This window comes from Mandrillus leucophaeus, unplaced genomic scaffold (genome assembly GCF_000951045.1).
Source record: "Mandrillus leucophaeus isolate KB7577 unplaced genomic scaffold, Mleu.le_1.0 Scaffold475, whole genome shotgun sequence".
Classification (NCBI taxonomy): Eukaryota; Metazoa; Chordata; class Mammalia; order Primates; family Cercopithecidae; genus Mandrillus; species Mandrillus leucophaeus.
In genome coordinates, this window is record NW_012105087.1 from 558,580 (window position 1) to 575,980 (window position 17,401).

Consider the following 17,401-nt stretch of genomic DNA (forward strand, 5'->3'; position numbering starts at 1 on the left):
TTTTTTTTTAAGAGACAGGGTTTCACACTATTTTATGGTCCTAGTTTCACCACTCCATAGCTTTGTGCCCTTCAGAAAGTCACGTATGTCTCCAAGCCTCAGTATTCCTCATGTGTGAAATATAAATTTGGACTAGATGTGTCCAATGGGAGCCCTTCTAGTCTCACAGAGTAGGGCTTATGCTGATCCATCTGTAAGAATTCAAATGGGCCTGAGAACAAAGGCAGGATGTGCCTAGCTTTGGCTGAACATATTCCATTCGCTGGATTTCCCCACTTTATTTTCAGCCTAGGCAGACTAAAGATACCTCAGGCATCTGGCCAGTCGTTTCCAAGAACCTGCTTCAGCTCGGGTAGCAAGAAGATCAGCAATTCCATCAACAAGCAAGAAAAGGACACCACTTACAGCAGAGTTCAAGGTCACAATCGGCAAGCCAGGACTCAAATCAAACAGGCCACCAGTAGATTTCTGACTGAAGAAGGGGCTGGTGGGCAGGTCCTCTTCATCTCCCCTCATATGTCATGTCCAGCCAGAGGATGGGTAAGAGAAACGAGCTCAATGAAAATAGCTCCACTAACTAATCTGGCCAAACCAGTAGTGACCTCTTCTCCACTGGCCTTTCCCCTTCTGGGGCTCCCGTTTCCTCAAGGTCATTTGGGACCACAAAACTGGAAATAAGTTCTAGTTTCCTGCTATCACCTCAGAAAGGCCTTTGGCTCATCCCTAACAGACTTTAATTTGCCTCTTTGTATCTAGGAAAGAAGGGAGGTCCCCCTCATAACCTTAATGGGGGAGTCAGTGGGAAGACACTGATCCAACTTAACTGCAGGATCTTAATGGCTAGGTGCTCTCACCTTGGAAATCCAAGATGTTGGGGAAGGAGTCCAGAGATTCCTCAGGCCTGATCCCAACAAATGCAGGAAGGGGCTAGGTCCCCATGACCTCAGAGTCTGAGATTATTCTCCAGTCTCAAACTTCTCCTCCTCCCAGGATCCTCAGCTTTGGACTGTGCTCCCAGCCCTTTCCTGAATAGTTCTCATCCTTGTGATTCCTCATTGATCTTGGTTTACAGTAGAGAAAGCGGGAAAATATCCAAATCCTGTCTCTGATATTCTTTGGTACACTCAAGGCAGTGTTGATAATATTAGGTTAGGAGGGAGGGGGTTAGACCTATTTTTGCCTTACCAAAAGGGGGAGGTGGAAGAAACTCACCTAAGTTAGGGATGCGGATTTGGGGTATTTCCTGTCTTGGAGAGAATAGGTAGAGTCCCATTTGCACAGGGAAAGAAGCCCTGGTACTCATCCTCCTTAGGCTCTGGTGTATTCAGAGATACAGCCATTTTGGAGAAGAAATTCCCTCTTCAAAGGAGGACAATTTAATGCTTGTACTTCATTCTTCTTAGGCAGAGTGATAAAAGGAAGTGACACAAAATGGGCTCAGTGGGAGAAAGGGCAAATGCTGATCAGCCCTTTTCTAAGTCTTCCATTTCCTTTCCAAGCCTCTTTCCTGGCACCTAGACACTCTTTCTCATCTGACCATACTTGGCTGCTCTGGATCCCTCACCTCTCCCTTACTTGGCTTGGCTCCTGTTTTTGGGTCTTGCTTTCTACCCTGAGCCGCCACACTAACACCTGTCCAGAGATATCAGGGATGTTTATACACTTCTCAGTGGCTGAACTGGGCCAGGCCTGGAGGGTTGGCTGAGGACCAGACAGAGAGCTTATTACTCAGACTCATTCTTGTTGTCTTTCAAATTATTTTCCTCTCTTTGACTCTTTCTCCGTGTCTCTCTTTACCTCATGCCTTTATACGGTGCTGTTTAAATTGGATTATTCCTGGGGTGATATGGTGAGGACTATTTGGAGCCACAGAATACACATGGCACATCTTCCAGAGTGTTAATTTTACTTTTAAGATTTGGTGGGGGAAGATAAATCATTTTTATGCTAAAACCAACACAAATATATTATGCAGTGTAAATCAAAATTTGCATTTTTTAAAGATAAAATAGGTACTTCAAAGACATTTCTGGCTCATGACAGGCTCCTTTAGACTGCTTTGGGAGTCCTGGGGGAAAATGGTTCACTCTCTTGTATCTTAGGGGTCCTGCAGAGGAAATATTTGAGAAGCTCTACTTAGAGCAGAGGTAACAAGTTAAGAGAAACCTAAACACTAAACAGGAGTCAGGCAGATATAAAAGATCGAAGCATGCGAGTGTAATGCAATAGAGAGTGGTGAGAACTGGCAAACCAGAGCCTGCCTAGCCCCTTCAGCTCCAGCCGATTAATGCCATGAAAGAAAGTGACTCAGTGTTACCAAATATGATTGCTTTTTTTTTTTTTTTTTTGAGACGGACTCTGGCTCTGTCGTCCAGGCTGGAGTGCAGTGGCCAGATCTCAGCTCACTGCAAGCTCCGACTCCCGGGTTTACGCCATTCTCCTGCCTCAGCCTCCCGAGTAGCTGGGACTACAGGCGCCCGCCACCTCGCCCAGCTAGTTTTTTGTATTTTTTAGTAGAGAGGGGGTTTCACCGTGTTAGCCAGGATGGTCTCGATCTCCTGACCTCGTGATTCGCCCGTCTCGGCCTCCCAAAGTGCTGGGATTACAGGCTTGAGCCATCGCGCCTGGCCATATGATTGCTTTTTAAGAGACACCAGAATGGGAGATGTTAGTGAAATCTGATTTTTAAATGTTTACAATTGATCAAAAATGTTTAGGAAAGGAAATACAGGTTTATTTATTTATTATTTTTTTTGAGATAGAGTTTCACTCTTGTTGCCCAGGCTGGAGTACAATGGCACGATCTCGGCTAACTGCAACCTCCGCCTCCCGAGTTCAAGCAATTCCCCTGCCTCAGTCTCCTGACTAGCTGGGATTACAGGCATGCACCACCACACCTAGCTAATTTGTATTTTTAGTAGAGATGGGGTTTCGCCGTGTTGGTCAGGCTAGTCTCGAACTCCTGACCTCAAGTGATTTGCCTGCCTCAGACTCCCAAACTGCTGAGATTACAGGCGTGAGTCACGGTGCCCAGCTGACAATATGGGTTTCGAAATGTCTGCAAGCTGGTTTGGCCTAGGGGCCTCTGATTTGCTGCCTCTGGCTTAGTGTTTCCTCCAGCTTTGCTTAGGTTCATCATCAGCTAAAATCAAGACAAAAGAAGAGAAACACGAATCACAGTGTGATCTCCCTTCGCTAAGTCCATCTCCCCACCAGCTTCCCATCAATCTTGGAGCACTAATGTCAGGGATTTTCTCCTCCACCCACTAAGCAGGGTGGGCAGTATCAGAAATGGTGTTGAGATACAGGAAAGAACAAGAGGAAAGAAGGAAGCAGTCTTTGGATATAGAAGGTTATTCAGTTTAAAGGGTATTCACCAAGGGAAGATGAAACCCCAAATAGGGAATTATCATAATTTTGTTCTCTCCTTCCTCACTTTCATTTCTAACCTCCAGGCCTCCCTCACAGTCAAAAAGATATTCTGAACTTGCTAATGATCAACCTGTCTCCCAGCTCTTCCACCTCCCAGGTGACCTAATTTTCCCAAACCAGAGATAGCAGATCTTGCCTTGTCAGACTTGGTCGCCATTTCCAATCTCTCTGACCTTCACGATCATTTCTCCTACTTTCCAAAAGTATATGAAGCACAGGCCTGGGATTCCATGGTGTCAAATTCTGTTCCCAAGAGTTGGGGGCAGTGGGATGCAGGAGTTTGCAGGAGAGTTTGGAGCTGTCCTGCGGGACAGCTTGAGGAGGTAGAACTGCAAAGAAGCCTCGAGAGTACCACTGGCAGAGGTATACCTATGTCCAGGGGAAACAAAGGAGCTATCGGCCCTGCCCAGCCACCCTCTTCCTGATCTACAGGAATCGGGAGGTAAAACAGAGACTAGAGTTTCCTCAGAGTTGGAAGGTGAAGCAAGCATGAAAGACAGGGAATAAACAGAAATGGGAGAGCAGGAGGCAAAGGATTAACCCTGAGTCTGGCTAGATGAAGGAGGAAGCCAGAATCTGAAAAAGTGGAGAGGGAGGGATCTTTAGCCACAGAACCATATAAGGGAAGCACAAATGTTGGCCAGGCGCGGTGGCTCACGCCTGAGATCCCAGCATTTTGGGTGGCCGAGGCAGGCGGATCTATAGTGAAACCCTGTATCTACTAAAAATACAAAAATTAGCCAGGCATGGGGGTGGGCACCTATAATCCCAGCTACTCAGGAAGCTGAGACAGGAGAATCACTTGAACCCGGGAGGCGGAGGTGCAGTGAGCCGAGATCGCGCCGTTGCACTCCAGCCTGGTGACAGAGTGCGACTTGTCTCTTAAAAAAAAAAAAAAAAAAAAAAAAAAAAGGAAGCACAGTTCTCATGCCCCTGAATACCTCCTCCCCTCTCAGCAGCTGAAATTCTTGCTGTATCCATCTGTCCAATACGTTAAAAATATCCAAGCTGGGAACCTAGCCAGACATTTCCAAGAACCTGTTTACTGACCATTTGATTAACTTTGATTGTCAGCAACTTCATAGCCCAACAGAGATTGAGAATGGACCTTGCCTAACATCTCAGGACTCAGGGAACATGGAATTCACAATCCTGTCCCTTTGTTTTCCCTGTCTTCTTTCTCCCATCACTCTGTTGCCTGGAGATGACCAGTCAATTGATAGTCAGAGTCTGTTCATTCTTTTCTCTTTACATAACAGGCCCAGCAGAGAGTAGGGAAGGGTCAAGCAAAGGGAAAGGTCAGGACAGAACAGGAATAGCCTAAATAGGCTAAACTGGGCCTCATCCGTGGGGTCACCTCCACTGACATTTGTGCTACTCAGTCTAGTCTACCTCGCGGGAAAAAATCAAATGGAATGCAATACCTTGAAAGAAAAAGTCTGCAAGTCCTGTGACATTACATTGTATATCCAGCACTCTCTGTTCCTCAGTTTATCACTCCAAATGATGGGAAGCTTTTCTTTGGAGTTGTATACTGAAAAGTTAAGAAAGTTCAAATAATTTTTAGAAGGTTACAGGGTTTAATCCACAGGCTTGGGAAACACACTGGGAGTGTGAAAAAGAAAACCCTGAGGCCAAGTGGGTACTGTGGCTCACTCCTGTAATCCAAGCACTTTGGGAGGCCGAGGCAGGCAGATAGCTTGAGTCAAGCTATCTGGAGTTTGAGACCAGCCTGGGCAACATGGTGAAACCTCATCTCAGCTAAAAATAAAAAAAATTAGCCAGACATGGTGGTGCACGCTTGTAATCCCAGCTACTTGGGTGACTGAAGCAAGAGAATTGCTTGAACCCAGGAGGAGGAGGTTGCAGAGACTGCCCCACTCCACACTAGCCCAGGTGATAGAGTGAGACTGTCTCAAAAAAAAAAAAAGTAAATTATTCAAGGGGGTGATGAGGGATATGTCTCTTCTTTTATTTTAGGTAACAATCACTTATGTGGCATTGTTCTAACTTTTTATATATATTTTAAAATTTCTCACAATCTTCTGAGGTAGGCATTATTATTATCTCTCATTTTATAAATGAACTAACTGTGACATAGAGAGGTTAAACAAGTTGCCCAAGGTCACACAACTGGTTAAATGGTAGAAGAAAGGTCTTAATTTAGATAGTTTGGCTTCAGGGTCCACGTGCTTAACTACCATACTATACTTTCTTCCTTTCTCTTTTTTTTTCTTTTTTTTTTTTTTTTTTGAGACAGAGTCTCACTGTGTCACCCAGGTGCTGGAGTGCAGTGGCGTGATCTCTGCTCACTGCAACCTCCGTCTTCGGGGTTCAAGCAATTTCCCTGCCTCAGCCTCCCAAGTAGTTGGGACTACAGGCGCACACTACCTCACTTGGCTAATTTTTTGTATTTTTAGTAGAGATGGGGTTTCACCATGTTGGCCAGGCTGGTCTCAAACTCCTGATGTCAGGTGATCCGCCCACCTTGGCTCTCAAAGTGCTGGGATTATAGGCGTGAGCCACCGTTCCTGGCCTATTTTTTCTTAATAGTATAGGAAGACTAATCTTTGGACTTTTTCTGGGTTCTAGACTTACCTATTAAGCCAGGACCTGCAGCCCTGGATCTTTAGCTCTCTGTAAAGGAGTGTTTCAGCTTATGAAATAGAGGTGGATGTGAGGTCATAACAGAGAAAGGACAAAAAAACTTCCCATCCCCCATGCCCAAACTATTGAGGCCAGGATGCCTGGGGCAGGGACTTCTGATCATTGGAAGGTCAGTAAAATATTTTCCTTACTCACCTTATGCATTTTATCACCTAGAGGTAGCCCAATAAAATAATTCTAAGAGGGATCTGTAGTCTTTTGAAAGAATTGGGCCAAGGTTGCATGTGCCTGTCTCTCAGCTACATGGGAGGCTGAGTAGGGGGAATCCCTGAGGCTATGAGTTCAAGGTCAGAGTTCGCTATAATTGTGCCTGGGAACAGCCACTGCACTCCAACCTGGGCAACATAGTGAGAGCCTCTCTCAAAAAGGGAAAAAAGAATTGTGCAAAGGTTACTCCTTGACTCCACTTCGTGCCCTTCAGCTCTTGTGTGATTGTTTTTTTGCTGAACATGTGCTTTGTCCAGATCCTCGCCTCCACATTTTTCCCTCCCAGTACCTCAACCCAAGTTAGATCCTTGTGTTTCCAGTCTGTTCAGAGGTATCAATCAAGGCAGCCAACGACTGTGGTTGTTGAAGTACCTGTTTTTTGTTTTGTTTTGTTTTGAGAAGGAGTCTCTCTCTGTCTCCCAGGCTGGAGTGCAGTGGCCCGATCTTGGCTCACTGCAAGCTCTGCCTCCCGGGCTCAAGCGATTCTCCTGCCTCAGCCTCCCAAGTAGCTGGGACTACAGGTGCCTGCCATGCCCGGCTAATTTTTATATTTTTAGTAGAGGCGGGGTTTCACCATGTTGGCCAGGCTGGTCTCAAACTTCTGACCTCAAATGATCCACCCACTTCCGCCTCCCAAAGTGCCGAGATCACAGGCATGAGCCATTGCGCACAGCCCCTTTTTCTTGTTAATTTTATTGTCTTGCTCTTTTCTCTCTTTAGGTAGTTTTCTTTTTTATTTCTCTCAGATCTCCCTATACCAGATTGAACCTACTGAATAAATGATACTCAGAACCACATCTCCTCTAATGATTGTACCTGTAGGTCATAGCTCTTTAAAAATTAAAAGGCACATGAGAAGAGGATAAGCAAAGAAGATCCAAAATATTCACCCACTTAAGTGGGGAAATAGCTAGGCCACTATCCAAGGAAGTGTACTAAAGCAAGCCTGTACGCAGAAAATGTCCTGGGATGAGGGAGAAATTGTATACAGAAGGCAAAAAGAAGTAGAGCGGAGTTTTTGTGCAGTACGAGAAGGATAGGTTTCCTCTGGGGGAACAGCTCTAGCTGCTTACTCCTTTAGATTTTGACGTGGTATTCAGTATGGCAGTCACTAGTCACACAAAGCTGAAGTTTAATTGAATTAAACAAAATTGGGCCGGGCATGGTGGCTCACGCCTGTAATCCCAGCACTTTGGGAGGCTGAGATGGGCAGATTACCTGAGGTGGGGAGTTCAAGATCAGCCTTACCAACATGGAGAAACCCTGTCTCTACTAAAAATACAAAATTAGCCAGGTGTGGTAACGCATGCCTGTAATCCCAGCTACTTGGGAGGCTGAGGCAGGAGAATCACTTGAACCCAGGAGGTGGAGGTTGCGGTGAGCCGAGATTGCGCCATTGCACTCCAGCCTGGGCAACAAGAGAGAAACTCCTTTTCAAAAAAAAAAAAAAAAAAAAGAATTAAACAAAATTAAACATTCAGTTACAGGCTGGGCACGGTGGCTCACACCTGTAATCCTAGCACTTTGGGAGGCTGAGGGGGGAGGATTGCTTGAGCTCAGGAGTTTGAGACCAGCCTGGTCAACATGGCAAAACCCCATCTCTATGAAAAATACGAAAAGTAGTTGGGCTTGGTGGCATGCACCTGTAGTCCCAGCTGCTAGGGGGCTGAGGTGGGAGATCACTTGACCCTGAGAGGTGGAGGCTGCAGTGAGCAGAGATCATGCCCCTGCACTCCAGCCTGGGAGACAGAGCAAGACCCTGTTTAAAAAAAAAAAAAAAAAAATTCGTGCACAGCACTTTGGGAGGCTGAAGCAGGTGGATTGCTTGAGCCTAGGAGTTCAAGACCAGCCAGGGCAACATGGTGAAACCCTGTCTCTACAAAAAATACAAAAAATTAGCTGGGCATGGTGGCGTGTGCCTGTAGTTCTAGCTACTTGGGAGGCTGAGGTGAGAGAATGACCTGAGCTTGGGAGGTCAAAGCTGCAGTGAGCCGAGATTGTGCCACTGCACTCCAGCCTGGGGGACAGAATGAGATCCTATCTCAAAAAAAAAAGATGAGAAAAAAATCAGTTTATATGTCACAGTAGCCACATTTCAGGGCTAGTGGCTAGTGTATTGAACTTTTCCATCATCATAGAAAATTCTATTTGGACAGCTGGATAAAGGATATTAAGGGTATCTGGAGGGAATGCCCATGTTTTGGTCCTTCCAGGATCAGATCTCTCTTTTTTTTTTGAGACGGAGTCTTGCTTTGTTGCCCAGGCTCAAGTGCAATGGTGCAGTCTCGGCTCACTGCAACCTCCGCCTCCTGGGTTCAAGTGATTCTCCTTCCTCAGCCTCCCGAGTAGCTGGGATTACAGGTGCCTGCCACCACGCCCAGCTAATTTTTACATTTTTAGTAGAGACGGGGTTTCACCGTGTTGGCCAGGATGGTCTCGAACTGCTGGCCTCGTGATCCACCCACCAAAGTACGGGGATTACAGGCGTGAGCCACCACGCCCAGCCCCAGGATCAGATCTTTAAGAGGCCTTGGGTATAAAGTTATCGATCCTTTCGAAGCCATCCGTCTTCTCATATTGGGTACTGGTAGCCCGACTGTGCACACAACCAACCAGGCTCATGTACTCCATGGTCTCTCCATTCCTTTGTCCTGCTTTCTGGCCTGTTTTTGTCATTGCTTCACCCCTCTAGTCCCTGGAAAACAAGCTACAGAAAAAACTTTTCCATCAACTTTGACCTAATTTCCTGGTCACAGATTTGAAGGGGAGGAGCCGCTAAATTCTTGAACAGGTGAGAAAGGGGCGGAGAGTTCAGGTGAAAGTCACCCTGGCGATAGGTAGAAATAGAGACTGACACTTTGGTAATGGAAGAGAGACAAAGAGAGGGAGGAGTGTGCTATAGAAAATGAACGATAAACGAAAAATGAAGATTGAAATAGAAAAGGATCTTTTAAATCTCACTTTCTGTTAAATTCACATTGATTTTAGTTTGCTTATCATTTATTTATTTATTTTCGAGGTAAAATCTGTCCCCCAGGCTGCAGTGCAAGTGGTGCAATCATAGCTCACTGTAATCTAGAACTTCTGGGCTTGAATGATTCTCTTGCCTCAGCCTCGTGAGTAGCTAGGGCTAAAACACCCCACGTTGATTTCATGTAGAATTTCCAGGTGCTTGTTATTTGGAATTAGTTTGTGAAAGTCCTCAGGAAAGCCGTTCCCCAAATAAGGGCCCAGACCAGATCTGTGCAAAGATTTAAATTAGCCATCCCACGGTTTCTCACCGGTCAGTTCTTTAGGAATGAAAATCACTGCCGGGCGTGGTGGCTCACACCTGTGAACACTTTGGGAGGCTGAGGCGGGTGAATCATGGGAAGTCAGGAGTTCAAGACCAGCCTGGCCAACATGGTGAAACCCAGTCTCTACTAAAAATACAAAAATTAGCTGGGCATGGTGGCTCATGCCTGTAATCCCATCTACTCAAGAGGCTGAGGTAGGAGAATCGCTTGAACCTGGAAGACAGAGGGTTGGGCCACTGCACTCCAGCCTAGGAGACAGGGAAATTCTATGTCAAAAAAAAAAAAAAAAAAGGAATGAAAATCACACCGATTAAACATGGGATTGTTTAATCCCATGTTTAGCCAATTACTAATAGTAGTAGTACTCTACTATTACCCTACAAGGAATAGGAACCACCAAAGCATCTAAGGGATGAGGGTGGAGTTGAATAGTTAGCAAACATTTACTGAGTTATGTGCTTGAATAGGAATTGTGAAAACAAAAAATGGTTAGCTGCCTCCAAAGAATACTCATAGCTCTATAACTTCTTAAGTCCTGAATAGTTATCCTTGTTAGTATATAAATCAAGTTTACACTGGGAAGAAACTTTATATGATAAAACCAAATTATGAAAAAGGGATCTTCAGCGGGTGTGGTGTCTCATGCCTGTATTCCCAACACTTTGGGAGGCCAGGGCCAGCAGATCACTTGAGCCCAGAAGGTTGAGGCCACCCTGGACAGCATGGCAAAACCCCAGTTCTACAAAAAATATGAAAATTAGCTGAGTGTAGTGGTGTGTGCCTGTAGCCTAGCTATGTGGGAGTCTGAGATGGGAGGTTCACTTGAGCCCAGGTCAAGGCTGAGTGAGCTAAGATCATGCTACCACACTCCAGTGTAGGTGAGACTGTCTTAAAAAAAAAAAAAGAAAAAAGGAACCTCTACTCTTTTCTTTCAAATTCCCTCATAAACATCATTTCCCTGTATTTCAAGAACTCATGAACTCCAAAACTGAAGGAATTTAGTAATAATTAGTTATGGATTTGGAAAACTAGACAACCAGAAAATCCCAATATAGTTCTTCAGTGAATCTGAATGAAACATGCCTCAAACTGTTTCCCTCTTCACCTCCAGCCCCCACTCTGCCGCCATTCCTTAGGGTCCATAGGGAGTGTTTTCTCCACAAGGTTTTCACTGGTGTGGATTGTTAAGTAGAGGAAGACTCCTTTAGGCACACCTCCTTTCCAAAAGCTTCTCCAAAGCCATCTCACAGACAACATTTTTTTTTCCCGTTAAAAAAACTTTATTTTTATTTTTTACAAGAATATCCCCATCTGGGGTAAAAATATATCTGGTGAAGTACAAAATATAGTCTTTACCGTACAAAAAGATACATAATACAAAAACATGAAACCACCTTCAGTCCACACTTTCTGGCTGCAGTAACGCTCAGAAAAGGGTGGAGCTCAGTGCTCTGACACAGGACAGTGAACAAAGTGCTATTGGCTTAGAGTGACTGACCAAGTGCTGGCAGCTGCAGTGAGAGAGGGGCCAATATCCCTATCTCCTAACACAGGGCAGGAAGGGGGTTCAAAGGGCTTTTGTGAAGACCTGCCCTCTAGTTTCTCATGGCAGTATTTGGAGGTTCTGATCAGTGTTGGACATTTTGATCAAGAGTTCCTCCTTGGGTTTGGAGAAGTCACAGTGGGCAAGGCTGACAGCAGCAACCCTTTCACATGATTTGAGTCTTAGAATTATGTAATTCTGTACATTGGGGCAATCTCAAAAGTAGTTAACAGTTTTTTTTTTCTTTTTGTCTTTGGACTTACCCCTAGAGATATAGTAGACGAGTTTCAGCTTACATTTAAGATGGTGGAGGGGGGAGGACAAAAAATTTGACAGGAACTAAAGTGCTAAGAACATCACCTTAGAATCAATTCCAAGGACTTGCATGAAGAGAAAAATATCCTCCCATATGAAAATATTTGCAATAGGAGAACACAGTGCAATACGCTCCAAAAATGGCTTTTAAGACCTTTGGTGGGACACAGTTACTACCGCTTTAAAAGCCAGGTTAAAGTACACTCTAAGCAAAGACGACCATAGAGCAGCTAGCTTCTTTTTTTATAATCACAGAGAAAGCTCTCTCCAAATGTCCATCAAATCAGCCCTAGAAGGTTTTTCTTTTTTTTCTGCAAGTGCACAAAGGGGAATACTGATTTTAAGAACCTCCTTTTCCCAAAGTTTTGGCCATAATTTCCCTTTTCATGTTCCTAGTTTGCTAAATTGGCTCTTTTCCACATGATAGATACATAAGTTCAAGGTCCAAAGTGGTTATCACAATTTGCACAAAGCCTCCAAGAAACCTTGAAAAGCTTATGCCAGGAGGCCATTTTTACCTGACCCGAAACTACCAAAAAGGCCTCAATTTTCAAGGAGATCTGAGAAAATGGATGGGCCTGAGTTTTTCTAGCTGTTTTTAAACCCATCCAACAAACACCCCTGTATCACAACATCGGCGCTGGCTGAGGATGAGTCCGCATCCTTTAAGGCCCAGGAGATTGCCTGCTGACCACCTCCTGCATTGGGAAGTCAGAGGCTAAGGTGGATCCACACTCCATTGCAGAGACTATTGAGTCTCTGAAAAAGTGAGAGTCCAGGAAGAGAGACAAAAAGAAAGAAGTAGGTAAAGCTGCTTCTTTTCTTCCACATGTTCACTGCACATTGTTGTTGAGGATGCACGGATCCACCTAAAGGAAGAAACAGACTATTTCAGTTCAGGTAAGAACTAAAAGAGCAAACCAGTTTAGCAATCCCTCTAAGTCAACTTCTTATAGAAAGCTTAGGACAAATTTAACAGTAAATATGACAATTCTCACCTCAGTATAAGTAGGTGGTGGCATGAACTTGAACTCAGGGGCATACATAAAGATAGGGCTGTCTTGAGCGCCATCCATGTCATCTAGCAGAGGAGTGGTGGGGCTCTCCAATCGGTGATCTTCGGGAATGATATCCATATAGCAGGGAGGAGCTAGAAAAGAAAATATGGCCACATAAGAAGCCTGCCCAAGAAATGCTGGACCATCACAATTTTACAAACCCAGGTAGACCAGAAATGAAGAAAAGACATTAGGTCTGGCTCACCTTCTGGGGTATCAGGGATATTCAGATCTACCCAGCTCATCTCAGAGCTGGTTCGGCTGGCCATGCTGGATGTTCTGCTGCTTAGACCTGATCTGCTGCCAATTACCAGGGGCAGGTCAAGGATGACTTTCTTGGACCCAGGAACGCTAACATAGATCTAGAAAAGGAAGATGGTAGTTTGTTAGACCAGAGCGCTCTGGTGAAACAAGACAGTTATGGTAACAGATGAACAATTTCTCCGCTGAACCCACCCTGCATCTACTCACCAGTAAAGAATATTCAACTCGAAGAATGTTGCAGCCCAGGATAGAAGGCCTGATCTTCTGAACCCGAAGGCTCTTTCCACGCCATGATGCGCATGTCCCTGAGATAATATGATTGCCTCTGACTGATGACAACTTCTGAGTCAGCACCTTGGTCTGGCCATTGGCAAGATAAGTGTGGCGGGCCACAATGGCAGCTTTGGGGACCACAATTCGGGAACACGTATTCTCAAAGTCAGCATGGATGGAAATCTCATCACCTAGCAAAGAGAAAAATGAAAACTTACTGATACTCAGTATAGTTAATGACATTTCCTCTACCCCAGTCCCATGCCCTTGCCCCTAAACCCAGTTCCTGTTATATCTGTCTGCCATAAGCACTAGGATTTTACCTTCACAGAATCCTTTTCTGTCAATTCGAGCAGAGACAGACACCCGCCCATCAGGAATGAACATGCAGGAAACTTTCTTTTCCTTTTTAGCAGACACAGGTGCCTATGTAGAAGGGGACAAAAAGGTGTTTTGAGATGCTTCAATCTAATGTCCAAGACATCTGATTTATCATCCCTGTGACCCAGGAGAATATAATCTTTAAAGTGAATCTCACCATTAAATCAGGGGTATTGACATCCACCAGATCCACTACTTCAAAGTTTTTCTTTGTCTCCTGAGTTGGCTGGCTGGGGCGGTCAAGAAAAGCCTTCACCCAGTAGTCTACACACCCATATTTTCCTTTGAAGGATGTTCCCAGAGGCCTGTGTCAAGAAAATGAAAATTTTTAAATGCTCTCCAAGGAATAGTAAGTGATCAAAGGAGGGCAAGATATTTTAGACAGAAAAGTTCAAAGATGCATTTAGCTGATATTTACCCCTGGGGAAGCTCAAAGCCGAACTTGTACTCATATTTGTTTCCAGGTCTCATGATCACCATCTCATTCTCACCTGAAGGGAAAGAAAATCGAGTAGCCATTAGGCTTCCTGTTACACTTAAAATGCATCTGTGTGATAAGGAATGTTTGGGTGGCATGCAAGGTATTGAAGTACCCCTAATTTCGTCCCACAGAGAGGTATTTTAATCATCCCATGTTGTTCTTAAAGAGAAATTCTGATGTATTTCGTTGGGCAGCAAGTTCCCAAGTTGCCCTGCAATGCTTTTAAAGATTCACCCAGGACAGTTCTTCACTAACATCTCAAACAGGAAGTAGGCAAAGAATAAGCAACTAATGCACACATAAGATTTTTAACTATCCGAGGCAATGCCCCTCAGAATCACCTTTAGGACACAGTACCATAAAAAATTGTACAAACCACCCTTTTTTTGGGGGGGTGGGGGGGGGAGAATGTCTGCAAATTAGAAAAAAGGAAGTAACAACGTGCAATTCACACCACTCAAACTGAGCAACTTAAAACATTTCGTATAGTTTTGTGTATTCCTTTCAATTCTCTTCTCTAATCAGCTTTCACCCTCCAACAATGAATTGGGCCGCTTACCTGTTGGCTGGTCTTCCGGAAGAAGCGTGTCTTCATAGCGCAGGTACTCCGAAGTCTGTTTGCACTGCTGGGATCCCTGCATCCAGAGCACTTTAGCCACTCCGCAAGCAAGGATCCTAACGGCTTTGACACGAGTAACTTCACACACCTCCACTATCACCCGGCCAGCCACCTTCTCACCACTGCCGTACACCTTTTCAGGGTCGTTAAAGACCACCTCAAAAGACTTGATCTTCTTGAACATCACCATGATGGGACAGAGTTGGTTTGAGAGTTAGAAAAGACCGTGGAAGAATTAAAAAAAAAAAAAAAAAAGCACCAAATCGAGGAAACTCCTTTGCAACAAATTATTTCACTCTTCCTAAGGAATGAAGATATTCTTAAGCAGTTTGAGCTTAAAAATAAAATAAGATTTAAACAAATGAATTTTAACTAGGTTTTCGAAAAGGCGTCCAAAAAATTTACGCCGCTGGTTACACTAAGCGATTTCAGAGAAAAAGTCTTCTTTCCCCCGATTGCTAGAGAAGAGATCCGATCTCCGAATACACTCCTTCACAGAGAAAGAGAGGTTAGTTTCAAGCAGCAGGCGGAAACGGCTCTATATAGAAGCCCCGGCCAGAAGAGCCACGCGAGCGCTGGGCCGGAGGCTCGTGCTGCCCTCGTGCACATCCCTCCCATTGGCTGCCCGGTCCTTGTTTACCAGGAGCCCGACCAATCAGTGAGATCGCTGAGGCGCGTGGACACGGTGTGCTCCTGGTGGGGAAAATGGTTGTTGTGCTCGGGAGCGGCGCAGGGAGGGGGGAAGGAGAGGAATGAGGGGAAGGAGGGGGCTGTTGAGTCTGCACCCCGGCCTAGTGGAAGGAGGATACCACTGACCCTAAAACCTAGCCAGGGCGACAGGCCATCGGAGGGCGGGTGTGGACGTTTCTGGTCTGAGAGCGGTGGTTTGAGGTAAAAAGAAAATGTGCTTATGAGGGAATTTCATGCCCAGTCTTAGCCAGTGCTATTACTTTATAGTCTGTCGTTTATTCATGGCTCGTAAATAGCAAGTGTGTGAAAATCCCATAGCTCCAAGAATACTTTTAGGTTTGGGGCCGTGGAGCGCAGAATGCTTGGTGTTACTGTTAAGGAACAGCCCCTTTGTCCTTCTCTTGCCCCGCATCCCTATTAAATGTAAAAAAACACCACCATCTCTGAGGGAAAGGAGAACTTTCAGGCCTCATTGCGGCTGTAGGACTGATGTCTTCTACTTCCCGTTCCAATCCCTTGGGGCTAGGGCTGGGGGCTGCGTGCGTGTGCTGTTCGTCACCCCCGGCCCCTTGTACCCTCTCTTCCGTTCTCTCTGTTCTCTGGCACGGAAATAGGACAGGCGTGTTTACATCCTGTTGCTTATCCTGTTATCTCTTCAATTTCTGCTTGCAAAGTTGGGGAACACTTTGTCTGTGTTTCCCATTTACCTCATTACCTCTTTAGTGAGGTGTGTCCAGGCGCTGATAATCTCGCACTCCCTGCCTGCTTCTGGAGGAAAAGGAAGTGGGGGGGTGGGTGGGGAACAAGGATGCTTCACTTTTTTCACTTTCTTCCAGAGTTATGTTCACTCTTTCTTGTCTCCCTCCCCTCTCCCAACTCACTAAATCAAATGTACATCCATAAATCTGGTTAAAAGCAAGAAAGTCCTCTTGTTTATATCCAAATTTCCAGTGGAGAGATGGCCACACACCTGTTTGAAGGAACAATTTTTAAAAATATTTTCAAAGGTTTTTCCCTAAACGGTTTAGAAAACAGTAAGAAGGAAAAGAGAAGAAAGATCGGTCACCAGAGCACTATAAATTCAAGCCAGAAGAGACCCTACCCTCCCTTTGTTGGTTTCATTCTTTGTTGGTTTCGTTTGGCCAGCTGTCAGATGGATTTTCCCCTGCTGGCTGTGAGATGCTTTAGGAGCTGAGTACTGAGAACTTACTCTTAAATGTAATAAGAAAAACCTGTATGCAGAAGTGCAGGGATTCTTCCCCCTTTTCTTTGATTCATAGACCCTTCCCATATCTGTGCTGGGGTATCAGAAGATTATTATCTCATTCCTTGGGCTGGAAAGGAAGATAATGTCCCAAGATTGAGATGGGGAAGTAACTAAGAAGCATTCAAGTATATTGAAACCCTACCCAGTCAGCAAAAAAGAAAACTATTCATTGCTGTTAAGGAGACTTCTTCCTTCCTCAGACACCCTAGCTGGATTGACACCCCAAGGCTAACAAGTTACAACTCAACCCCAATATTAAACAAGCTCAAGAATAGGCATCATGAGTCTCTTGGAAAACACACACACACACACACACACACACACACACACACACACGCATTAAACCCCAGGAACCTGTTGATCCTTAGGGCGTGTTTGAGGCGGCACCCTGTTCTAGAAGCTTAAGCAACTAGGCTTGAGGTGTTTTCAGTTGGTTAACAATATTGATTGAGTTACTGGGAGCAGAGGAGGTGGGACTCTGAAGTAATTTTTTTTAAAGATAGAATCTCACTCTGTTGCCTAGGCTGCAGTGCAGTAGCCCAATCTTGGCTCACTGCAACCTCCGCCTCCTGGGTTTGAGCGATTTTCCTCCTCAACCTCCCAAGTACTTGGGATTGCAGGCATGTGCCACCACACTCAGCTAATTTTTGTATTTTTAGTAGAGACGAGGTTTCACCATGTTGCCCAAGATGGTCTTGAACTCCTGATCTCAAGTGATCTACCCACCGTGGCCTCCCAAAGTGCTGGGATTACAGGCGTGAGCCACTGTGCCCGGCCTGACTGAAGTAATTTTTCTTTTTTTTGGAGTCCCGCTGTCTCCCAGGCTGGAGTGCACTGGTGCGATTTCAGCTCACTGCAAGCTCCGCCTCCCGGGTTCACGCCATTCTCCTGCCTCAGCCTCCCAAGTA

General features: G+C 45.2%; 1 protein-coding gene and 1 pseudogene across 3 annotated transcripts in view; both read right to left on the reverse strand.

Annotated features, from left to right (window-relative positions):
* Nucleotides 1-17,401, reverse strand: part of LOC105550294 — a 931,651-nt pseudogene that overhangs the window by 556,795 nt on the left and 357,455 nt on the right. The gene's annotated exons all lie outside the window — the stretch shown is intronic.
* On the reverse strand, nucleotides 10,869-15,104 carry TXNIP (thioredoxin interacting protein). Of its 2 annotated transcripts, XM_011995155.1 has the most exons (8): nucleotides 14,477-15,104; nucleotides 13,855-13,927; nucleotides 13,594-13,741; nucleotides 13,379-13,481; nucleotides 12,990-13,246; nucleotides 12,724-12,880; nucleotides 12,459-12,610; nucleotides 10,869-12,329 (listed from the first exon to the last, which is right to left on the reverse strand). In XM_011995155.1, exons 1-8 carry the CDS (start codon nucleotides 14,724-14,726, stop codon nucleotides 12,294-12,296), a joined length of 1,176 nt encoding a protein of 391 aa, XP_011850545.1. In that variant the 5' UTR covers nucleotides 14,727-15,104; the 3' UTR covers nucleotides 10,869-12,293. The 2 variants fall into 2 exon arrangements, with proteins under 2 accessions (XP_011850545.1, XP_011850544.1); XM_011995154.1 differs by having other exon boundaries at nucleotides 10,869-12,610; nucleotides 14,477-15,098.